Source organism: Hippopotamus amphibius, chromosome 9 (genome assembly GCF_030028045.1).
Source record: "Hippopotamus amphibius kiboko isolate mHipAmp2 chromosome 9, mHipAmp2.hap2, whole genome shotgun sequence".
In the NCBI taxonomy this organism is placed as follows: Eukaryota; Metazoa; Chordata; class Mammalia; order Artiodactyla; family Hippopotamidae; genus Hippopotamus; species Hippopotamus amphibius.
The window spans coordinates 42,355,457-42,381,126 of record NC_080194.1 but is presented as its reverse complement, the minus strand read 5'-3'; the positions used below and the strand labels follow the sequence as shown (position 1 = coordinate 42,381,126).

Here is a 25,670-nt window from a genome sequence, read left to right as displayed (position 1 = left end):
TTTATGACTTGGACAAGTCACTTAATCTCAGTTTTTCCATCTGTAAGATGAGGGGTGCAAAACCCCACGTCATATTCATTGTCGGAATAAAATAAGAACATACTTGCCTTCTCTGTGCCAGCCACTGTGCAAGGTGCTTGGGATACATAAATGACTAAGACATGGACTCTATCCTCAAGCAGTTGACTCTGGTAAACCATGTAACATGGTATCCGGTATATAGTAGGTGCTCAACAAATATTTTGTTGAAAGGACAAGTAAATGAATAGCAGACCCTTAATACATGCCAATTTCTTCTTCATTTCTCCTGCCTATCCCAACTACCAACTGATTTTGCGGGCAAAATTAGACTAAAGTACATTTCCCTTTTAAAAACATTTTATTTTGAATTAGTTTTAGACTTACAGAAAGGTTGCAAAAATAGTACAAAGAATTTCCCATATCCCCCACCCCACTTTCTCAATGTTAACATCTTAAATAGCCACAGTACAGTGATCAAGCACAGAAAATCAACATTTGTACAATATTATTCACTATAGAATTTACTTGAAATTCATCAATTTTCCCACTAATGTCCTTTTTTTTCCCTCCAGATCCTATCCGTGATCACACAAGGTATTTAGTTTTCGCTTCCTTTAATCTCCTTCAGTCTGTAGCAGCTCCTCAGTGTTTTGTTATCTTTCATGACCTTGACACTTTAAAAAAAAAATTTTTTGGCTGTGCCACACAGCATGTGGGATTTTAGTTCTCCAACCAGGGATTGAACCCATGCCCGTTGCATTGGAAGCACAGAGTCTTAACCACTAGACCACCAGGGAAGCCCAGTGACCTTGACACTTTTGAAGAGTACTATAGTAGTCAGAGTTCTAAGGTGACCCCTAAGATGCCCACCTCTGTGTGTACATGCCTTGTGCATACATTGAGTGAGAGAAGAACCTATGAATCTGTTGAACTATCACTCCTGTGATTATGTTACTTATAATTTGACAATGATTTATCGAAAGAGAGATTACCTGGGTGGACCTGACCTAATTAGTTGAGCCCTTAAAAATGACAGGGCCCTTCCCGAAGTCAGAGAAATTGCAAATATGAGTGGGTCTAAGGTGCCGGTCACATGACGGAGACCGGAGCGGTCCCCACCTGCCAACAGCCAGCAAGACAGTGGCAACCTTAGTCTTACAGCTGCTAGGAAATGATTTCTGCCAACAACCTGGGGGAGCTTGGAAATGTACTCGTCTCTAGTTGAGCCTCCAAATGCAAACATAGCTGGCTGACACCTTGGTTTCAGTTTCATGAGGCCCTGAATAGAGGATCCACTTAAAACATGCCACACTCCTGACTGACAGAAACTGATATTACATGGGCGTTGTTTCCAGCTGCTAAAGTTATGGTGACTTGTTTTGCAGCAGTAGAAAACTAATACAAATATTGATCAGTTATTTGTAGAATGTCTCTCAGTTTGGGTTTGTCTGATGTTTCCTCACAACTGGAGTGATGTTCTATGTGCTTGGCAAGAATGCCACAAAAATGATATCGTGTGTCCTTCTCAGTACATCATATCAAGGATTCATGACGTCTGTGTCTTGTTACAAATCCTCTTTGTCCTCAAACTTTGACCCACTAATTTTAGCATCATCTGCAGATCTTGTCTAAAATATTTACCTAATGGTGATCTCTATTTCCTTCCTCCTTCTGCATATATTAATTCAATTTCTACTGTAGGGAAAAGCTATCCTTTCCCTCATTCCTCCCCCATCTATCTATTTATTTGATTATTTATACCAATATGGTTTCATGGATATTTGTTTCACTCTACTGGGTAAAAATCACATATTATCATCATTTTTTGCCTAATTGTTCCAGTTTTGGTCATCAGGAACTCCTTCACATTGGCTCCTGTGTTCTTTTGACGAGCCTGTAACTGCTTTTTCTTTCCTTACTTTCCAGCATACAAGATAGTCCTGGGTCATCTTGTATTTTCCCTACCCCAGCTCTGAAAATAACCATTTCTCCAAGGAGAACTGGTTCCTTTTATTGGAAGATAGTGTTTAGATCTGGGTGGGTGGGGAGGAGTGGCAGGAGGGAGGGAATTAAAAAAAAAAAAGATCTGGGTGGTGTGTGTATTCAGTGTTTAAGGTGTCATTGCTTCTAGACCCTCTCAGGAGACAGAGAGAGGTAATACATGGAATATATTAACCCTTACATATCTATATTTCTCTATTGATATATCTGTGTATATTTTAAAATGAGTTTATACTGATACCCCTAATTCCAATCCAATACCACAAGGTTCGTTTTAAGTTTCTCTCTTTCCTTACTTATAACTTCTTTCTCTAACAGTGAAAAACCCAGCTTTCATTATCTACTATATAAATATCTGTTTAAAAATGTGTTGTGTTGTTGTTTTTCAGGAAAAGTTTTTCCTCAGAAGCCTATAGCATGGCCTCCAACTTTACTCCAGCGGTAGGTGAGCACAGCAATTGCATTGATCCTTCACTTTCTGCCTCCTCCTAAACCCCACTCCAATATCTCTAGTCACCTCACTACAAATTAAATGAAACTGGAGTTCTCTGTGCCCCAATCCAAGAGCTAGAAGCTCAGGGCCCAGGTAGGATAAATAGAACCTGATGTAAATCCTTGCTTTCTGAGCAGACCAAAAGGAAGTCATCCTGAATTGGGATATTTTAAAATGTTATTGATATGACCTAGGCGTTTTGAGTTGGTTATTGAAGATCTAGAATTCACTGAGTCCTGGCTGATTCTAGTGGGTCATTCCCCCACCTGCCCTGACTACTTCTCACTCAGCCAAACATTGATCATTTAACCTCTCAGTGCTCCCTACCAAATGCTAATTATTCAACACTGCCTTTTTCGCTTTATAGATGTTATTTGTGACAATAAAATGAGAGATTCAATGGGTGTGTGCTTGGCAAGTTATGCAGTTCTAAGTATACTGAAGGGCCCTGGAATGTGTCTGCAGCAGGGGGTCTGAACTCTGCACACTCAGATGCTCTCCAGCCTATGACCCATCTGGTGATGGGAGCTAGCTCAGAGACCGTTCTTCCTGCTGTGACCTCCCTAGTTGGGAGGCAGAAGTACTCTAAGAATACAGGGAGGGTGAAGCTGCTATAGTGAATAGAGTGGCTAAAAAGACAGGATTTCCTGGGAATCTCTTAAAATAGGAAGGTCAAAATGCTTTGACTATTGAGCACTTTTAAAATATTCATTCATTCATTCAACAGCTATTTGCTGAGTGCCTTTACTAAGGAATGAGGAGATGAGAAACTCCATCTCTGCCCACAAGGAGTTTAGAGTAGGGAACCCAATAAACCCCTAGAACAGGGAATACAATAGCTGCCATTTCTTGAAGGCTTACTGTGAGCCAGGAATGGTGGTGGTCTACATATTATCTCATTTAATACAACTGATTGTCTTGTAGGTAGGTATTATTCTCTTTGATAATAACAAGGAAATTAAATATCAGAGAAGCAGAGAAATTTGTCCAAAGTCACACATACAGTAAATGGAAGAGTCATACTTGAAATCCAGGTCTGCCAGGACTCTAAAGCTCGTATTCATTCCCCCACACTAATAAGGTGAGAGTAAGCCACTCACTGAACAAATATTTACTGAGTACCTCTTTTTGTTCCAGACATTGTTCTGGGTGCTAGTGATGTGAAAATGAAAAAATAAAGTCCCTGTCTTGTGGGTCTCACTTCTACTGGAGAAAGACAATAAACAAAACAAATAAATATTTAGTATGTCAGGTGGTAAGTGCTATGAAGAAAAAAGTAGGCAGGATAAGAAAGATGGGGGAAGGAAGATTGCTAACTTAAACAGAATCACCTGGGAAGGCTCTGATACTGTGAAGTAAGTGCAGGAGCAGGAGCTAGAAGTGGCATAAAGAAGAGCTTCCTCCTTTGCCTGCCTATGGGTTAAGTCTGGAGAAGAGGGCAGGATGGGGGTGCAGGTGTTCGTGGAGAGGATGAGCTTGGAGTCAGAAGATCTGAGCTTTATTTATTGATCTATGACAAATCCTTTAACTTTAGAGCCTAAATTCCCTTCCCTTCATATAGGAATAATAGTCCTTGCCCAGCTTCTCATATGCAGCTGCCACGGAGAATGTGATGAGATAATCCATGTGAAAGCCCTTTGAAAATAAGACAAGAGAGAAAGCGATATTAGGCGTTAGCTTTTCAACCAAAAGGAAGTCTGTGTAGGAAAAGAAAAGGAATTCCTATTTCACGTGCACCAGTTACCTAGTTTTTTTTTTTTTAATATTTATTTATTTGGTTACCCCAGGTCTTAGTTGTGGCAGGCAGACTCCTTAGTTGTGGCATGAATGTGGGATCTAGTTCCCTGACCAGGGATGGAACCAGGCACCCCCCCCCACCCCCCCCACCCGCACAGAGCCTTAACCATTATACCACCAGGGAAGTCCCTGGATACCTTTTTGAAAAGCAGTTCCAGGCTGAAAAGAGATACAGCTAAAAGAAATAAACATAAGTTTCCTAGTGGGCCTCCGCTGAAGATTCTTTTGTAATTTACAATAGTCATAAATTGAGTCGCATGTTTTAAGTGAACTTGGAAAGAGGCTCCGGGATTCCAACCTTAACTCTGATCCATGGGCCTACTTGGTTATTTCCCTTCTTGCCACGCCCATCCCCCCGCCCGAACTCCATTCCCCAACATGCCCCGGGCTCCCGTAAGTCGACACTCATTATGACGCAAGTTCCACAGCCTTCTAGGAAGTGTAGTTTATTTGTTCCCCCGCTGCGTCAAGATCTAGCGTTGTGGACTACCACTCCCGTGAGGTAGTGCGTAATTCCACTCCGCGGCGTCTCCGAACGCGCCGCGGCAGCCATGTTGGACGTGGCCAGCACAGGGGCCGGCACCAGGGGGTTATTGAAGCAGCTGTCACGATGCTGGGGTCCCTGGTGTTGAAGAGAACAGCGCCGGTGCCGCGGCTCCTCCTCCAGCTGCTTAGGTCCCCATCGCTCCGGAGCCGTGGAAGTGACACCGGCCGGAGTGTGACCACCGGGGGCCGCGGGGAGCCTCAGTGGCTGAGGGCGGCCGTCGGGGGGCGCCATGGAACCTCGCCGGTCTTCCTCACCGGAGGAAGGGTAGCCACTGGGGGGCGCCAGAGAGGTCGTACCGAGACCCCGTGCCTCGCAGCCGCCACGTGGGGACGCCTTCCCAGCCCTGAAGATGCACTGCCTGGGCAAGACAGCTGGAACGGGGTCCTCAACAGGGCCGGATTGGGCGTATGGGCCCTGGCCACGGCGCTGGTTGTTCACTGTTACAGCAAGAGTCCGTCCAACAAGGGTGATTATCGGGACAGTCTGGGTTTGTGGAAGTGAGAGGTGGGAGTAGTGTCCTGACTCCGTATCTTTGGAGGGTGGGAGTTGCTTATAGATTTAGACCACCAGAGCCTCAGTCCTGGTGGGACCCAGACATCATCTGAAGAGTTCAGTACCTGTGAGTTGTATAATTTCCCAAATTATACAACTATTATTGTATAATAATGCAGTTATTACAGGCCAGCTTCCCTTCTTTGAGCATCATTTTGACCATCTGTACAATGGGAGCATTGGACTAAACATCTAAAATTAGAGCATGGTCCTTTTCTCTATCATTCTACCTGGTTCAATCCCTCTTTTAAGAAGTTTCCAGGAAACCGTCACGTGTTTTTAAGGGGCACCATTAGATGATTTAAAGAAGTTGCCCTCTCTAAGGTGGTCTAAGAAAGGAAGAAGAGACTTGGTTTCGATGCCAGCTTTGGCCCTGCTCGCCCCCTTGCTCCTGTCTAGCTTAACTTTCCCCACTTATACAGTGAAGGATGATTTCTCAGTACTTTTACAGTGCTGTTATTTTAACTCCTCTTGGAGTTCAGCAGCTTGAGTATGTTCATCAGGGAGACTCCTAGGGTTTTGTCGTGTCTGGTCTCAGGCGTGAGGTAATCTTGCTACGTGGGGCAGTTGGCAGGACAAGGAAGACAAGGAAGTGGCTCTGTAGAGACCCAGAGCAGCCACGAGGGCTGGCTGATCCAGGTTGGCATCTCCCTGGGTGCATGGAGCCGAGCAGGGACTGGGAGAACAGGCAGAGAGCTAGACTTCTGGTCTACATGAGTCCAGCTACTCAGGTTTTCAGCTGTTCCTTAGGGAAGAAGAGTGAGGCATGGTGTTCCTAGATTCCATGCATCCCAAGGTCTCAGAGCTTGGACCAAGAGGAGAGACTCCCTTGACATTCATTTGTTTTTTCAGCAGGATGTGGCCGGCTATAAAGGAAGGGCCTTGGATAGGGACTGAGGACACCAGGGATCTTGTTTTGGTTCTACTTCTAACTCCCAGTGTGACTTTGGATTTTTGCTCCTCCTCACTGGTCTTCTGCTTCCTTATCTACAAAATGAGGGTGTTGAAATAGAGCCCCTAAGGGCTTTTCTAGCTTAGGCATTCTGTGATTCTATTACTTCCGACATTTTTATGAATACCCTCTGTGTGCCTTCTTTGGAGCTCGATGTAGAACTCCTAACTTAACACAATGCTGGTTAAGGGGACAGTGCAGGCATTTAGGCCTGTGGGTCTGATGAGTGGTCTGACAGTGTGTTGTTGGGGGATGAAAAGGCCAGCAGGGTAAGAAAGCCTTCTTGAATGGTTGGAGACCTTCCTGGAGGATGGGGAGTTTGAACTTGAGTTCTGAAGGATGAGGCAAATATGAAAAGGAGAGTGATACTGTGAGCTCCATGAGAGCAGGGAGTGCATCTTGATATTTTCAGGTTGATGCCATCTCCTTTCCCTAACATTTTCACATTGTTTGTCCACTGTAGTCTCTTGGTATCTAGTGAAGGTACTCAGTAAATATTCCTGAGATGGAGTATATTCTACGCAAAGGTTTCTGGGAACAAAGGTAAAGTAGTCACAGGTCAGCGTGGCATGTATAGAGGCTAGCAGAGTGTCCAGTCTGGTTGGAGAACAGGGGGTCTTTGGAATGAGGTGAGAGCAGATGAAGTGGGGCCTGGATCTCAGGCATGAGGATTTGGAAAGGTTGGAATTCTCCTATAGGCAATGGAAAGCGGTGGAAAGTTGATGAGCAGGGAGTGTCCCGAGGTCAGTATGTTTAGATGGATTGTGGGAATGTGTCCAAGGCCTTGCCTTAGAGCTTTTTGGGGGCTCCAGATTGAACTTTGTGGCATGTGAACCCCAGCAAAGAGACAAGGGTCTGTTTACCAAAATAAATAATGACCAAAACCATGACCACTTCCAACCCTTCTGACTTGCTACTTACCCTGTCTCCTGACTTGGAGTTGTGAGCTGAGACCCTCAGTGCAGCATAGTCAGTACTGCCCTTTAGGAGCCAGGAGGCCCTGGTTCTAATCTCAGCTCATTCCTTACTCCTTCTGTGACCTTGCAGAAGCCACTTCTTTTTGAAGAGTGAGGGGAGGGTGGATACAGCAATATCTGAGGAAGGCTTGTTCCTCTTCCAGCTGGGGGCTGCCCAAGCATGCCTGGGTGTGTGCTGGGAGGACAGCTGGGGAAGGTGACCAAGGAAGACCAGGCCAGGAGGTGGGGTGGAGGCACATGCGTAGGTCTGAACCACAGAACTGGTTTGCATATGCATGATAAGGTGGATATAGTACACGTGAGGAAACTGAGGCGGCTCGGTGAGTAAGCCAGGTCAGACAGCAGGTAGGTGGCAGTCAGGACTAGAGCCCGGGTCTGCTCCTTCCACCCTGCTCCAGTGCTTCGTCTCATGTTTCACTGGGTGACTCTCTTGGCTGGACTGAGAGGTCCTTGAGACAGTGCTGGGTATGAGTCTGTCCGGTGCCCGTCAGTGGAGCTCAGGACCAGCTGGGCTCAAAATGTTCCACTGGCCCTGGAAAGAATTGTGCCTCTGCTGACTTTTGAGTGTTTCCGAACCAGCTTTTCCTTATGGCCACAAGGTGGTGCCAACAGGCTGCCTAGGCCAGGCCAGGCTTAACGTTGCCTTTCTGCTAGGCCTGGTGATTCCTAAGCGATTGATTGGAACCCTCTGCTTTGGATCTCCCTTTGTTGGGCTTGGCCCTTGGGTGTTTGCAAATTTTTCAGCCATTATTAGCATCCTTGTGAGGCTGTCAGGGCAGGGATTACTGCCTCTGCTTTATAGTCAGGGAAGCTGGGGTTGAGAGGGAAAGGGCAGCCATGGTGAGTAGTGGGCAGAGTGTGTTGGAGCCTGGCTCCTGGTTGAGGTTCTCTCCACTCTCAGAGGGGCCCAGGCTCCTGCCTGCTCTTCCCTGTCCTGGCCCTCTTTTGGGCTTGTGACCTGTGACCTGTGATATCAAGATTCAAAACTAGGCTGAGAAACTGAAGTTGGGGGGAAGTGGGGTAAGGTAGGGGGATGATTAATAACAACAGTGATAATCACATAAACCTACAGAGCTTTATAGCTGATGAAGAGAGAAGGAGTTCACACACTGAGTGTTTCTAGGCCACACTGGTACTAACACATTACTTGGGTCACCTGTGTGATGAGAGTTAGAGTTTGGGCTCTAATAGAAAGATGTGGAAGACAAGTTGTTAACAGAGGCTACCATGTAGGCAGGGGATGACTGGCTTTCTCTTTGTATATCTTGGCGTCCTTTCACTTGTTAAAGCCCATGTTTCTGAAGTGCCTCCACGTCCACTGTCTTACTGGGCCCTCCAAGCGGCCCTGAAGGGCAAGTCCTTGGTCAGGGATTTGACCAGTGTCCCCTCTCTCTTCAGATGCAGCCTTGATGGAAGCTGCCCGAGCCAACAATGTCCAAGAAGTCAACAGGTGAGTGTCAAACCCCAGGCCTTGCTCTCCTGGGCAGGAGGGCTGAGCGGGGTGGGCCCCTTACTCTGGTGGTGACTCTGCCTTGGAGCAAATCCTCACAATGCACTGGGAACTGAACTCTGTGGCTTCTTTGTAGTCACTGAGTCACTTGGGCTTCTTTGGCCCAGGTCAGCCGTTAGATATTTTAATGTAGAGAGTCAGTCCCTGTGTCTTTTTTTCTGGCCCCAAACATCCCCAGATCCTTTGGCTGTTTTGTTCTTCAAAGGGTGTGGTTTGGAGTCCCTCCACATCCTGTGGGCTCTTCAGTGAATCTTCCAGTTTGTTCTTGTTTCTCTGTGGGATTGGTCATGTGTAATTGCTTGTTGCCTGGGTGGGGTGCAGGTGGGCACCAGTGGGGAGGCTTGGAGGTTTGGGAAGGAGCTGAAGAGAGCTTTCTGCTGGAGCAGCCTGCCTGCAGGGCTGGATGCACACACATGCTGAGCCCCTGCCCAGGGGCCGACTGCATTCTCCAGCCTCCCTGGCTCAGCTGTTCCCCTAGTGACCACTGGTCAGTTAGAGCTGAGACTTGTTCTTGTGCAGGGACAGGACTTGACTCAGGCCTCAGTCTGGTGCTGGGGCAGGGCAGCGTCTGTGTCCTGGATGGATGCTCAGATTTAGGGCATCAGTATGGGGCTGTTGGTTAGAGGCAGAGGCTTCATTCTTAGTGAAAGTAGTGGCCCGCATTAGGCATAACTTTGGCCCTTTTTTGCCTTTTGTGTAGAGCTAGGTGGCCATAGGACACCCTCCCTTCCTTGCCACCATGTCCATATTTTAAACAGGAAGTCAGGTGTTGGGGAGGCCATCCCTGCACCCGGCGCTGCACACCCGGTGGTGCTCTTCCCCACTCCAGCTGCCTGAACATACAAGAAAGTGTTGAAAGGCAGCCACAGCCCCATCAAGACTTACTGCTTTGATTCCCTTTCATTTTATCTGCAGCATTATTATTGATTCTCAAGGGTGCTTTTGAGTATTAATGTTCAAGGCTTAGTTTTTAATAAACCACTTTTGGAAGTATGGGCTGGGAGTTGTTTCGTAGCCAAATAAATATGATGGAGCAATAGTTTAATAAACATGTGATGATGCATCTTAAAAACCAAGCACAGATGTCAGCTTGTTGTTATAAGAGCCATTCATAACTGCAGGCAGTGTGTGGCATGTTCATTCCCCCAGAAACAGATGAGCCTCGTTTCCTCCTCCTGCAGTGTGATGGCATGAGGGGGCGGACACTGGCTGTGCCCCCTCCTTTAAGGCCTTTGCTGACCCTTTAATCACCTGTCGATGACTGCTAAGGTAACTGCTGCCAGGCTGCTGCTTTCCTCTGGCAAGCCAGTATGAGCAGTGCATTTACAGAGCAGCAGCGCTGTGAATCCACCTTCCCATCACCCAGGGGAGGCTGTCTACCCTGTTCCATTGAGCCCCCAAGGGTTGATTGATTTAGCTCTTTCAAATACATGTTTTTCTTAATAGCAATTAAACCCCTGCCCCAAAGTTACAGAAAGTGATTGACTTTATGGTGTGTGAGTGTGTGTGTGTGTGTGTGTGTGTGTGTGAGATTCAGAACACTCATTCTTGCCCATGTAGATAGGGTCTGTGGGGACTTTCCAGTGTGTCTCCAGTCTCTAACCTGCTTTTCTCCTGCCTCCTCTTGTCCTGTCTCTTTTGGTCATGATGACTCAATCAGAATCTCCCTTCACCCCTCTTGAGGGAGTCAGAGATAAGCAAGGCACAGACCCTGCCCCTCACAACTGACAGTCTCTTCCCTCCACCACCACCTGGTCTCAAGGAAACAAACATGTAACCTACCAATCACAATTCTTTCCACTCAGAGAGCTAGGCCTACAGGTAGGGGTGGGGAAAGCCCGACCACCCTTGCTAGAAGGAAACTTTCTTGAATTCCTATTGCAGGTCCTTGTGAGCCTTTTTACACCCTAGACTCTGCACAGGTGCTTAATGCTACCCTTAATTTTTTCTTCTGTGTGTCCTGCCCTTTAGCTTGCCCAACAGACCTGCCAATACCAGGATAGAATTCCATTCTTAATTTTTGAAAAATATTTACTCAGTTCATGCATGGTTGGGTCACCACGTGTATGATCTGTGTGCTTAACTCAGTATTTGGAATAAAACTCAGACCTAGTAATAATACTGTCCTCTACCCTCCTTCCCTCCTTGTCCTCTCTGGCTTCTATGCTGTGTGTGTCTCTGCTTTGAGGACCCCCTACCTTCCCCCAGCCCGAGAGCCTTGGGAGAGCTCTGGGTAGTGAAGGGCAGCAATCTAAAGTGCTTCTGCTCAGAGGCGAGAAGTTTCGTCACCCTTTTTAAGGATACTCTGGAACCTGCAGTTCCTGGGTTTTAGGTGTGGACCTTCCACACGGACCGCTCTCTGTACACGGTGCTCATTACCCACTGCTCAAAGCCTCCCAGCCTCAGCTCAAGTGCTGCAGCCCTTGTGAAGCCGTCCTTGACTCCTCCCAGCTGAGTGTGATCTGCCCATTGCCCCACACCTGCCTGCTGGTCTGGGAGGGTATGCGGGTCATCTAGGAAGAGCCATGCCAGCCGTGGCAGGAGAGGAAATCCTTTGCTAGAAGAGAAGTTGGAGGTCAGGTGGGAGAAGCAGGGCTGAACATCAGGACTGAGAAGGCACTGCCTTCAGCCCATGAACAGGAAAACCAGTGCAGTTCACGTGCTGCCCAAATCAGGAACAGATAGGCATCCTCATGCAGTATGAGATGATCAAGCCAGCAGGTCTGGACAGCCACGCTGAAGTGTGGGCTCTGTTGACTTGTTTTATGTAGAACTGTCTGTTTGTGGTGTGGGCCTGCCTATCTAAAGGGGCAGGGAATGTTCTGCCACTCACTATGCTCTTTGTATTAAGAAGGTTTGAGCCAGACTTCACCTTCAACCACTGGATTGTGTGCCTCCCCAGGGCAGGGACAAGGTCTGGTTTCCTACATGTCTTATCCTCTTCTCTAGCACAGTGAAAGTTGGGGAAAGCTGCTTTTTACTGACTTTTCAGCAAACCTGAAGCAGGCAATCCAGAATCTTATTTCCATACTCCCATTGGCTATATCAGGGGGAGGCTGGGTCGCTTTTCCTTCCTCCCTCCTCTCCTCCTTTCTCCCTGTGTGGCAACTATTTCCTTCCTCCTCCAAGGCAGTTAAACCTAGCAAGTTCAGCTCTGGCTCTTCAGGAGTGGAAGCCCAGTCCTGACACCCCTGTCCCACCTGTCAGCAGCATGAGCAGGTGGCGCTGCTCCTGGGCTCAGCCCAAACCTAAGCCTGGCTTCTGGACTCAGGAGCTACTCACCCGAAACCTGGGGCACAGGGCAGTCTGAAGGCACATCTCTCCAAGGCTGAGCCATGTGAGGAGCTATCCAGGCTGAGAGAAGTGAGGTCTCCTGTTCTCTCAGTGGAGATCACATTTCCTTTGGAACAAACTTGGGTGAAATACAACACTCTTACCCACTTCCCTTCTCCCAGCAGGGAGCTGGGCCTCTGCTGAGTGCTTAACTCAGTTGTTTCCATCAGCGCGAGCATTTTTTAAATGAAGGAAGTCTGATGATAACAGTCTTGGACTTAAGACTGCCTGCTCTTTCTCTCCAGGATTCATTTGTTCATTTGACAAAAGTTTACTGAGCACCTGTCGTATGCTGGGTTATATACTTGGCACAGGGGACATCTGACCAGGCATGATTTCTACCCTCGATGAAGGAGTCTGGGGAAGACTGTGGTAGCACAGTGTGGTCAGTGCTGAGACAGGAGTCCAGTATATACCCCTAAGCAACCTGGAGGACCAGAGAAAATGTCTTAGAGGAAATGACACCTGGTCAGAGTCTTAAAATATCAGGAGGGCTTAGCAAATAAAAGGAGAAGGCATTCCGGGCAAAGGGAACAGTGTAAGTAATAGCACTGAGGCAAGAAACAGCCTAGAGTGTGTGGTGAGGAGGGGAAATTATGTACTGCTCGGTGTTGCTGGATCGCAGTCTGAGGCCAGGAGAGACAGGAGATAGGTCGGGACCTGGTCGTGGAGGGCATTGTCCATTTGTCCCTCAGTCACTCATCTGTCCAGCCTGTCGTGCCTGGCTCTGAGCTGAATTTGTGTTGGTGGCAACAAAAGGAGGAAGGAGAAGCAGTCCTTGCTCTGGAGGAGCTCACTAACCCCCTTCCAAGGTGAGGAGCGAGCACATAAGTCAAAAATTAAGAAGCAGCAACACAAGGCACAAGTTGCCTACCATCTGTAAGCCTAAGTAACATGGAAATGATAATACCTATAACTCATAGAGTTGTTGCATGTTTATTATTAATAATAAAATTATTCGTTCAGCCAACATGTATGAGCGCTTATGAGGAGCTAGGTGTTGGACTGAGTGCTGGAGATACAGTGGTGAACAAGATTGGCATAGTTCCTGCCCTCTTGGTACTTTCAGTCTAACTGGGAGCCAGGTGACTGATTATGCAATTATAATTATGTACTTCAAAATGAAGTACAGTTTGTCTTTTCAACAGTTGGTTCTGGGACACTTGGATATCCACATGCAAAAAAATACAGTTGGAGCCCTACCTCACCTATACACAAAAATTAACTCAAAATGGATCAGAGACCTACATGTAAGAGCTAAAACTATAAAACTCTTAGAAGAAAACATAGGAGTAAATCTTTGTGACTATGGGCTAGGTAAAGCCTTCTTAGATATGGCACCAAAAGCACAGGAAACCAAAAGAAAAAGTTAGATAAATTGGACTTCATGGAAATTAAAAATGTTTATGTTCAAAGGACTCTTTCAAAAAGGTGAAAAGACTCTCCCACAGAAAGGAAAAAAATATTTGCAAGTTATATAAGAGGCTTGTATCCAGAATATATAAAGAACTCTTACAACTCAACAACAAAAAAAGATAACTCAATTTAAAAATGGACAAAGGATCAGAATAGACACTTCTCCAAAGAAGATGTTCAAATGACCAATGAGCACATGAAAAGATGCTTGACGTCATTAGCATTAGGGTGATGCTAATCAAAGCCACAATGAGATACTACTTCTCACCCAAAGGATGGCTGTAATCAGAAAGACAGGTAATAGCAAGTGTTGGTAAGGATGTGGAAAAATTGGAACCCTTCTGTATTGCTAGTGGGGATGTGAAATGATGTAACTGCTTTGGAAAACAATTGGTAGTTCTTCGCAATATTAAACATAGAGTTACCTTATGACCTCCTAGGTATGTACTTCAGAGAAATGAGAACATGTACATTAAAGTACTTGTACATGAATGTTCATAGCAACATTATTCATAATAGCCTAAAGAGGGAAATAACTCCAAAGTCCATTAACTGATCAGTGGATAAATAGAAATATGATACAGCCATACAGTGGACTATTATTTATCAATATAAAGAAATGAAATACAGCAACATATATTGCTATAACATGAATGAACCTGAAAGCATTATGCTAAGTGAAAGAAGCCAGACACAAAAGACCACATATTATATCGTTCAGTTTATATAAAATGTCCAGAATAGACAAATCCATAGAAACAAAGTAGATTGGTGGTTACCAAGGACTGGAGAGGTTGGGGTTGGGAGGAAATAGGGAGTGACTGCTAATGGGTCCAGAGTTTCTTTCTGGCTAATGAAAATGTTCTGGGGTTAGTAGTCAAGATCACACAACTCTGAATCTACTGAAAACAATTGAGTTGTGCACGTTTTATGGATGGATTTTATGGTATGTGAATTATATCTTAAACTTTTAAAAAGTGAAGTACAAGACACTTGGGAATCTAACCTTGAGTATGGGAGGCGTAGATGGTGGGGGTATGTTATCAGTAAGGCAAAGTATCTGAGTGAGATTGAAGTGAACTCTTAAGGATGAAGAGAGAGCTAGAAGAACACTGAGTCAAAAGGTCAGTAGGTAGAAGGCCCTGAGTTGAGAAAAGATGTGAAGGAATTGAGAGAAGGCTGGTATGACTGGACTTGAGAGAGTAAGTGGGAGAGGGCATGAAATAAAGTTGGAGAGTTAAGCAAGGACCATATCACACTGGATCTTTTGGCCATATTAATAATGATTTTTATTTTTACCAAGTACAGTGGGCAGCCTTTGAATAATTTTAAGGTGTGTGTGTGTGTGTGAGAGAGAGAGAGAGACATGGTGACATGATCTAGACCTGTAATTTTAAAAGATCACTCTGGCTGTTCCATGGAGAAAAGATTAATAGAGAGCTGTGGTGGATGCAAGAAGACTGGTTGAAAGTGACTGGAGTAGTCCAAACCAGAGGGGATGATGGCAGGTGGTGACTTGGAGTAAGATGTCAGTAGTAGAGATGGAGCAGGTAAGCTAGACAGGACTTGGCGATGTTTAGAACAGTGTCAGTGCCTGGTACATAGTAGGTACTCAATATGTGACTCTTGAATGAATGATAGAGTTGGATATGGTTGCTTAGGGAGAAGAAGGTGTTATGAATGAATTTCTGTTTCCTGGCTTGGTCAGCTGTGGCAATGCTGTTGCCATTCGCTGAGATGAAGATGCTGGAGGAGGACTGAATTGGGAGGAAAAGATTGAGTTCAGTTTTGAACATGCTGAATTTAACATTCAAGTGGAGATATCAGCTAGGCAGCTGAATGGGTCTTTCTGACTCTTCCCACTGTACGTACCATGCTGCCTCAATGATTGGTTGAGAGGTTGTTTTGACATCTTGTTTTGATTTCTGGTTTGATGGTTTTAGACAGTAAAGTGCTTCACACCAGCTAAAACTTGTTTACGAGATACCTTTGGAAAAAAGTCTGATTTGATTTGCAGCACAGGAAAGAAGAAAGGGTTGGGTTTTGTTGAAGGCCAAACACATTTATTCCAACTCTGCATTGATGGCTTGGTTTGGTCTTGTCCCTGGATGCCCCAACTTGGGGCTTGAGGCACTTGCTGTCCATGTGCCAGAATTAAGGTGTCCAGAATGTGCTTAGCTACAGTATAGGTAAATGTTCTTCACATTGATCCAGGGATTTTATCTAATTAACAAAAACCCTGGCGGTAAATACATTTGGCTGTCTCGGGGTCTCAGGGAGGCTGTCTGTTTATTGATTGCTGTATCATTTTGGCTGGATGGGAAGATATTAATGATGGCATAAGAGCAACCAAAACATCCAACTCTCTTAACCAGTAAATATGTAAATGTCTTTGGGGCTTGCAGTAGGTTGAAATAAAAGCTTTATCCTAGACCAAAGGTCAAGGCCTGACTGGCATTGCTCTTGTAATTTGATGCTTGTTGTGAGCATTTTTTTGAATGCTAGGGTGTAACCCACACAGGTTTTTGGGGGTTTTTTTGTTGTTGTTTTTTTAAATGCTGGGATGTTGGAAGGCAGCATAGTGTTGCAGAAAGAGTACAAGGTTTTTAGAATTGGAAGACCTGGGTTCCACTTCTGTCGCAATTTACTGTCTCTATGACCCATATTAGGCCATAGACCTTCCCTTTTTGAGTAGTTTCCAAATCTTGCTAATGGGGTTCCCACTGAGAACATTGAAATATAATTCTCAGTGTTAAGCTCTACAGAGAAAACTGAGCCCTTTGGGGAGGTCCAGATCACACACTAGAACACCAGCGCTTGCCCAAGTGAGCCTTCACCAGGCAAGCGCTTTCGCACAGTGTCCAGAGCCTGGCACCCTTTCTGCGGTATGGACTTGCTGAGGCTCTGCTTGCTTGCTCTCTGGTGTTGGAAAGCAGCTGGGGAAGATGGGTTAGCAGCTTTTTCTGAGCTTCGTGAGTAGGTGAGTTGTGGAAACAGCCAGTCAGCTGCTGAGAACCCCAGCAGAGCCAGGTGGTTGGCCAAACCCAGGAGCAGAGAACAGCCAGGGCCTACTAGGGTGGCTTGGAGGAAGGCGGGATGCCCCTGCAGGGGAGCCCAGCCCTGGGATTGAGCCTCTGGTGCTGGCCCCACTGCTTCTTGGCTATGTGGCCTTGAGCTAGTAGTCCCTTAACGTCCTCAGTGACCTTGACTGTAAGATACTTGCCAGACCCCCCTCCCAGGTTCTCGTGAGAGTTCCAGGCAGGTGAACTCCTGTGGTCTAGAAAATTACTCATCCTTTGGGTCATCAGTGTCATGACTTCCAGGAAGCCTTCCCTAGCCTTCCAAGTACTTGTATACTACTTCTCTGATAGCGCTTATCACTCTCTTTTGGGACGGAACATCTGTTTCCTTCCCTCTCTCTCTCTCTCTCTCTCTCACACACAAAAGACTGTGAGTTTTTGGAGGTGGCAGACCGTTGCAGTGTTGTTCATTGCTGTTCATGTAAATAGTTAACAGATACTTATTGAGTGTTATACAAGTGTTTTGTAAATGGTAAGAGGCAAATGTTGGTAGTTACTCACAGTCATAATAAACCTGTAAATGGAGGAAGAAACATCCCCTAGGAAAAAAATTTTCTTAAATGGCAAATTAGTTCAATCATTTAGTCATTCAACAAATAGCGCCTACTCTCTGCTGGCACTGTGTGAGCCCAAAATGTACAGACCTTGCATCATGAAGCTTAAAGCCAAGTCAGACGTTAATAATGCAAATATGAAATACAACTGTGACAAATGCTATAAAGGAATGGTACGGAGAATCCTGAGTGCCTCAGAGAGATTTCCTCTGGTCAGGGAAAGCTTCCCAGAGGAAGCTTGAGTCCGAAGTGAAGGAGAGGAAGAGTTAACCTAGGTGAAGAAGGATGGGAAGAGCTTTCCTGGCAGGAGAAACTTTCGTTAATGGAGGCCCTGTGGCAGGAGGAACAACAGCAAGTGTGAAAGACTGAAAAGCCGATGGAACTTAAGTTCAGAGTGGGGTGCCAGGAGCCTAGAGAGTAAGCAGGCCTTGCAAGGCATCGGAGGCCATCCACAGTAAGGAGCTTTGTCTTATTCTGACAGAGTGGCAGCTGAGTTGGGGGCTGGGCAGGGTGGTTGAGAGGGGATTGATGTGCTCAGCAACAATTCTGATTGCTGAAAAACATTAGGAACCAGTCTGAGTGCCTACCAGCTTGTGTGTGCCAGCATCTTCTTGGGCACTGATCTAGCCAGAGGCCACAGAACTGTAGTCCCAGGGCTCCCCAGCGGGGGCGGCTGTCAGGCTCTGTCTCCCCACCACCATTGCTGTGGCCTAAGTGCTGCTTCTCCAAAGTCCTAGCTCAATCATGGTCATGACACAAATCCTGTCAACATGACTGGAACCAGTTGGATATTTTCCCAACGAGTTTTCCTGAAAACTGAGGAACAGAGAGAAATCTAAGAATATTAAAAATAGTCAAACTAATATGTTACTGGGCTTACCATATTCGCTTTGGCACTTTGTCTTACAGTTCTGCTCTGTCTCTGTCCTGTTTGAAAAGCCTCCTCAAAAATCTCTTTTAAACTTTGAGGCTCTTCTGCATTCTGTTTCCTTCCCTCTCCTCCCTTCAGACCAGGGGTCCCAGGCCCAGAGTCCTCCCAAGGCAGTAAGTGCTGCTCTTCTTGTGACTCTGTCAGTGAGTTTGCCCGAGAGGTTTTCGTATCCCTGGCAGGAATCTTGGCAGTAAGGCATTCAGAGACTCCGGAGACAAGGTTTGGGTCCCAGCTGTGCCATTTGTTAGCTCTGGGACCTTGGGAAAGTAGCCTAACCTCTCCAGCCTTAGATTTTTCATCTGCAAAGTGGGATGATGTTTGACCTACCTCACACCATTGCTGTGAGTATTAAATGAGAAAATTAAGTGAGGAAAACCCGAGAATACTGTGCCTGGCACATACCAGGTGCTCAAGACATAGTGGGTGTTGCTTTTGAGTATTGTTAATTACACCAGGGTTTTGCCCTGAACTAGCAAAGTAAATTAAGATAATGATAGGATTTTCAATATTCAATTTTTTCCCTCTACATTTTTCCTTAAGCTCCTAGTGTGAGCATTCAGAGATCCCAACTAATGAGCACAAGGTAAGTGAGTATTAAGGTGGAGCAAAAAAAACACCCAGCCTATCATACTTAGTTTTACTACTTTTTTTTAGAACCCACATATATTCAGAGTTTTATTTAATGTTTATAGCATATTACTTTAACAACATAATTTTGTATATTTTTTTACATATATTCTTTGTATATGCATATTATAAAATACATAAAATAATACTTTGATAACATTGTTAACTGTTACTAATAGTGGCTGATGTTTATTGAATGCCTTTTTGAGATAGGCATTATGTGAGACTTAAATCACTAAATCCTTAGAATTGTGCAAGTAGTATAGCCCCATTTCACAGATGATGAAACAGAAATTTGGATTGCTTGAGTAATTTACCCAAAGTCGTCCCCTTGGAAGTGACCCACCATTTCATTTTACAGATGAGGAAGCTGTAAGGCCCGAAGCAGAATGGAGATTGCCTGGGTCACAGTTTCCTCCTAGCACTTTTCCAGGCTCAAGGAGATGTTTTGTAGCTCAGCGGAGAACCATTTCAGTCTGCCTTGCTGGGAGTGTATAAGGTTCCTGAAGATAAATGTCAAGTCTAGATCCCTTGTCCATCCTGCCCTCAACTCTGCTCTTCATTGACAGCCCCCACCCCAGGCCTGGCTCCCCTCCACCCCAAGAAGCCGCATTCCAGTCAGGCTTGGCTTCTCTAGCCCTAAACATTTCTTTCTACCTGTGAGCCTTTGTAGCGCTTCCAACTCCACCCCTGTTCTTCTGTCTGTCTAGATCCTATTCATGGTTCATCGCCCCCTTCAAGCCCTTCCCCTTTCAGAAAGCTCACCCTCCCTGGTAATAATAGCTGCCATTTGTTAGATACCCACTCTGTGTGTGAGGCCGAGTACCAGATACTGTATATGGATTACCTTCATTCTTTGCTGCAGCGTTGCAGAACAGATTGTGTTATGACCATTTTTCACTTGAGGCTCGGACGGATGTCGTGCTCACCACCCTACGGCTGGTAAGGAGTAAAGCTGTGATTTAAACCGAGTCCCACACGAATGCAGAGTGTGTGCCTTTCTCACTGCCGTTCACTGCTTGTTCTAGCCCTTGTTGATCTTTCTTATCAAAATTCCCACAGCCTTAGGGTCTGAGGCAAATGGTATCATGTTTAGTTTTCACCTCCTTGTCTTTCTCCTCAGTTGCTTCATGCCTGTGTCTCCTCATCCAGGCCATGCTGTCACAGCCAGGTGGATGGCACCTCCTCCTGCCTTCATCATAGCTAGTCACACAAGGCTGACTGGGCACTCAGAAAGCACACAGTACAGATAGAGTCTGGCCAGTTGATGGATTGGTTGAATGAAACCTTTATTCTCCAGAGTCTACCCAGCAGGAGGGTGCAGCAGCTGGGCAGGCTGACTGGTCTCCAGGATCCTCCATTCATGTGGATGGGAGGCCCAGGAAGGCTGTATAAGAATCCCTCTCTGAGGCTGAGCTGAGGCTTCCATCTCAATGCCCTTTTGTTTTGGGGGGATGGCACCCAGGCTTCCCGGGAAGTCTGTGTATTTGACCAGCCTTTGCAGATAGTGAGCAGGGACAGACTGTAAAGCACAGACAATTGGAGGAAGCCCCTGGAATTCCTAGGGGTTCCGAGTCCAGCAGGCAGAACAGTATCCTTCCCAGGGCCAATTGGAACTTTATGTACAGCCCCTGAGTGGGGCACTTTTGTCTCCAGCCTTACTTCCTCTCCAGTATTCATGTCTCCTCTTTAGGTTTTCTGATGGGCAACATCCAGCCCTCAGTTGGGCACCTCTAGGTATGAGGCATACTCTGCCTCCTGAATGATAAGCAGACACTGGTCAAACATTTACTCATTCACGTTCTTTTTCCTTTTGAGATATAATTCACATATCATAAAATTAACCATTTTAAAGTATACAGTTCAGTGGGTTTTTAATATAGTTATGAGATTATGCAGCCATCGCCACTGTCTAATTCCAGAACATTTTCATCACCACTTCTCCCCAAAAAACCCAGTCCCATTAGCAGTCACTCCCCATTCCCCTCTCTCCCAGACCCTGGCAGCTACTAATCAACTTTCTCTCTCTATGGATTTGTCTATATGGGTATTTCATATAAATGGACTCATACAATATGTGGCCTCTTGAGACTGGCTTCTTTCACTTAATATGTTTTCAAGGTTCATCTCTGTTGTAGCATGTATCAGTACTTCGTTCCTTTTTATGATTGAATAATAATATTTCATATATAGGTATATTACATTTTACTTATACGTCCAGTTGATGGACATTTGTGTTTTCACTTTTTGGCTATTAGGAATAACACTGCTGTGAACATTTCTGTACAGATTTTGTGTGTATGTGTGTGTTTGTGATTTTGTTTGGTCCTTTTTTTTTTTAAGAACTTTTATTGAGATACAGTTAACATACAATAAACTGCATATATTTAAAGTGTACAATTTGATATTCTTTTTCTTATTAGTAATGTATATATGGCAACCCCAATCTCCCAATTCATTCCCCCCCAACCCTCCCTGCTTTCCCCACTTTCTGTACAGGTTTTTGTGTGAATGTGTGTTTTATATCTCTTGGCAGATACCTAGAAGTAGAACTGCTAGGTCATATGGTAACTCTATGTTTAACATTTTGGGGAACTGTCAGACTCTTTTCCAAAGTAGCTACACCATTTTAACATTCTCACCTGCAATATAAAATGTGAGTGTTCTGATTTCTCCACACTTTTGCCAACACTTGTTATTGTCTTTTTTATTAGAGACATCTTCAGTATGTGTGAAGTGATAGCTCATTGTGGTTTTGGTTTGCATTTCCTCGATGGCTAATGAGGTTGAGCATCTTTTCATGAGTTTTTTTGGCCATTTGTACATTTTCTTTGGCTTTTATTCATTCTTAAGGCCCTTCATGAGCAATATGCCCCGTTCGGCATTGAGAAGGAGCAGAAAGATGTATCTTTATGACTTTTGCTTTTCAAAGAACTTTCAGCCTGGTAAGAGAATTGTAATTAGTGCATATAAGAAGTTAAGGCTCCATAGACAAGGGGGCATTTAGTCTTGGCCTGGAGTTGGGTGGTATTAGATACAAGGAACTGGGTGGAAAGACATTCTGGGCAGTTGGAGTAATATAAGCATAAGCATTTTGTAATTAGAAAAATATTATATTTTATGTTGTGATGAATTCTAAGGTAATATTGTGGAAGCACCTGGCATAGCACTTGGCACATGGTGAGCTGCTGTTATGTAGTTAATGCTCTGTACGGTTCCCCTTTTTGGTCCCTTCTTTGTCATCTAGGACTACACAGCTCCCTTTTCCTGTTCCAGACTTTTAAACATTAAGAGACAGAGCTCCAAGCTAAATAACTCTTGGTTCCCTGAACTGTGGTTTCAAGTCTTCTCTTCATCCTAGTCATTTTCTAATGAAGTGGCCACAAAGTTTTTGGTGCCCCTTCTGAATTCTAGTGTGGCATGACCATTATTGTGAGGAGCAGGGCAGTAATCTGCTTTTTAGGCATTTTATGAATCTGTTAACATGGCCTGAGCTTGCCTTAGCTTTCTTGGCAGCTACATTATACTGCTAGAGTCTGTTAAGCTTGCAGTCAGCACAGTCTACAGAGAACTAGGGCTTCCTGTACTTCTATAACCTACTGATTAGATTTGTTTGTCAAGCTTGTTTTAACCTAAAGTCAAGACCACCTTAAGGTGTTGTATTGCCATGCAACTGTGCAAGTAGTGGTGGTAGTATGGAGACTACCGTGAAGAAGCAGGGATGGATCTGGCCTTTGTCATCTACAGTCTAATAAGAGAAGGGGTCTCTTCCAAGGGAGAAGGTTCTAGACAGCAGAACTAATCAGAGTATCTCCATCCCTCAGATAACCTCCTTTTCACTTAAGGCTTTTCCTCCTTTATCATTTTCTGTCAGTTGGTTAGTCCCATCAGATACTTCTGCTGGCCGCAGGCTAAATGTGGGGGAAAGGGAAGAAGATGGGATATGTGCCCTGGAAGACAGTGTGGTTCAGTCGAGAGAGCATGGGCTGCAGTCCCAAGCTGCCACTCACTGACCGTGTGATCTTAAGCAAGTCGGTTACCCTCTCTCTATATGACTCATGCTCCTGCTCTAATCACAGGACCAGATGAGGTTATAAATGTCAAGTGCCTGATGCATAGTAGGCTGCTCAAGAAACATGGGCCCTTTTGTACTCTACCGTTCAAGAGCTTTGCAAGACTGGAAGAGCCAAGCATGCTGTATACTCACTGATCCCGTACAAACAGCTCTCACAGCACCTGTGATCCTTTAAGCACTTATTTGTGTCCTTATTTGTTCCATTTCCCCACCCCCAGTTCAGACTGGGAGCTCCTCGTGGGCAAGATCCATGTCTGATTCATCTGTACCCTCAGTGCCCAGCACAGAGCCTGGCTTGGAGAAGAGGCTACTTAAGTTTTTTTACTGGGACAAACCTGAATTAATGAAGGCCAAATTTTGTCCCTACCCATCTAGAGGGCCAGGTACTGTGGTTGGCTTTACACAGTTCTTCTTTACTGAAAATCTCATAGGGTTCTGGAGCTTAGTAGTAGTGGCTCAAGTGCCAACCCAGTTTAAGAAATTTGAGCCACTTCTGTGACTCACTGCCATCGAATGACAAGCTTCCTAGCAACCAGCCAGCTGCCCAGCTGCCCTGCTGCCCTCTGTGGCAGCCTAGAGGCCTGCCGTGGTGCCAGTAGGTGGCGCTCACGGCCCTTTCCCACACTTCAGCTGCCTAGACTTTGCCTTCTTGTCCCCAAGGCAGCTGCTTATTGGGACATAGCTTAGAGCCCTGAGCAGAGGTACGCAGATGAGGGTGCCCTGGACCGCCTCGTCCCCATTCTGGCCTTGTATTGTTGGGTTTTGTGTTTTATTGCATCCCAGCCATGGCACACACTGTTTGGGGAAGCAGAGATGTTTTCCATAGAAGATCCCAGGAGTTCATTAAGGGAATGTGTGCTTCTGCCCATCCTTTCTGGCACAGCTCATGCCTCTGCCTCTAAGAAGTCATCCCTGTGGATCTCACTCTGACCTACACTCACATGGTGCCTTGCTTGTATTTTGTTTAGCTGTTTGCCAGGTGCGTAGCTATCCGATGAACACCTTGAAGGCAAGAACACTGCAGAATTCATCAAAGTGCCCTCAGTATCCTGCTCAGAGTCCTACAGTAACCAGTCCCATGAAAAGTTTGTGGAATGAATAGTTGAATAATAGGACGTGGTTCCTCAAAAAATTGTTATCCAGATTGAAGGACAGTCTATAAACAAACTAGCCTTACTCTGCAAAAATGTCTGTATCATGAATATATATCAAAGAAAGGTTGAGGAACTGTCCTAGATGAAAGGAAACTGAAGGCACATGCAATGCTTGATTCCAGTTTTGATCCTGGCTTATATCTGGATCTGGGGCTGAGGGTGGATTGCTATAATGGATATTATTTGGATTATTGAATAAATTTGAATATGGGGTGTATATTAGATAAAAAATACTTTATCAGTGTTGTGTTCTGAATTTGATCATTGGTTAGTGGCTATGTAAGAAAATGTCCTTATACTAGGAAATGTGTGCTAAAATATTTGGGAATAAAGGAATATAATGTCTGAAACTAACTCTCACATGGTCTAGGAAAAAGAGAAAGGAGAGGAGTGGTAAAGCATGTGAGGTGAAATGTCAAGAGAATCTGAGTGAAAGATATAGCTGAGTTTTTTGTGTATGTGCTATTTTTTAACTGCAGTGTAAGTTTGAAATCATTTCAGAATAAAAAATTAAAAATAATAATCTATGCACTTTAATGTATGGCAGGTTCCTGCTAGAAACTATAAGAAAGATGGGACAAAGAATGATCCCCCCAGCTTTGGCTTCTATTCTGTTTAATCCGGCAGTATTCAGTGAAGTTCTGCTACCGCTCCTCCGCTGTGTGCCTTTGAATAGAGAACAATGGTAATGATGATAGCTAACACTTGGAAGTGCTTACACATATGTTATTTCCTTTGGTCATCTCAGCACCCTTGTTAGGTAGGTCTGGCAGACTGATAAAGTAGGATGGCTGAGGTTCAGAGAGGTTAACATGACCTGCCTGCCCACAGTCACACAGCCGGAAGGGACAAGGTGCGGGCTTATATCCCTGTCAGTCTGTTCCAAGGCTCGTGCTTTCTGAGCCTCCGTATCTGTATGTATAAGAGGAAGGATTGGATAGATTGATCTCAGCAGATCCTTCTTTACATCCGGAAATTTTAAAACTTTATATGATGGGAAGTAACTGGTTATGAAGCATTGTAGGCACATTACACAGGGCACACCTTATTTGTTGTCGGTGCTACATAAGTGCTAGTCCTCCTCCCTCAGTGCCCACCCACTGCCCTTTGGAGTAGTCCTGATATGGCAGTGCTGAGATGGGCTACCTCATTGCGAATGAGAGCATTTGGAGAGATTCCTAGGGGCAGGGCCCTGAGCTGGCCCTTGAAGGAGAGTGCTCAGTTCCAGTAGTGAAAGCAAAAGATGCCAGAGGGGCCTTCTGTCTGTGGAGTTGGAGCACCCGGACCTGCCTGAAGTTGGCTGGCCCAGGCTGGGTCTGACAGCAGCCTTTCCTCCTTTGCCCCGCCCCTCCCAGGCCAGCCGGGTAGATAAGGCACAGATGGAGGCTGTGTGTGGATTCTAGCCCCAGGCGCCTTGCCTCTGCTCAGACGGCAGAGCCTGGTGCTGTTATTACTGTAAACAGGACCTTCTGCGAGGCTCCAGCCAGGGCCCTGTTGCCCAGATAGCAATCATGATTGAGTCTGCATGGCTCACTGCTTCCAGGCCTCTGATGCAGGTGGGACAAGGCTCCCCACTCTTCAGCCCCCTCCCCAGCTGCAGCTGAGGGCAGTTCATGTGAAGGGTCCGGAAATCAGTTGGAACAATGCACG

At 45.5% G+C, this 25,670-nt stretch overlaps 1 protein-coding gene across 4 annotated transcripts in view; it reads left to right on the top strand.

The window, feature by feature from the left end:
• Positions 1–4,862: 4,862 nt before the first annotated feature.
• The window catches only part of CLPB (ClpB family mitochondrial disaggregase), a 171,006-nt gene continuing 150,198 nt past the window's right edge, over positions 4,863–25,670 (top strand). For all 4 annotated transcript variants that reach the window (XM_057747655.1, XM_057747654.1, XM_057747656.1 and 1 more), the window contains exons 1-2: positions 4,863–5,325; positions 8,739–8,790. In XM_057747655.1, the coding sequence (XP_057603638.1) occupies positions 4,923–5,325; positions 8,739–8,790 (455 nt within the window). In that variant the 5' untranslated portion in view covers positions 4,863–4,922. The remainder of the gene's footprint in view (positions 5,326–8,738; positions 8,791–25,670) is intronic.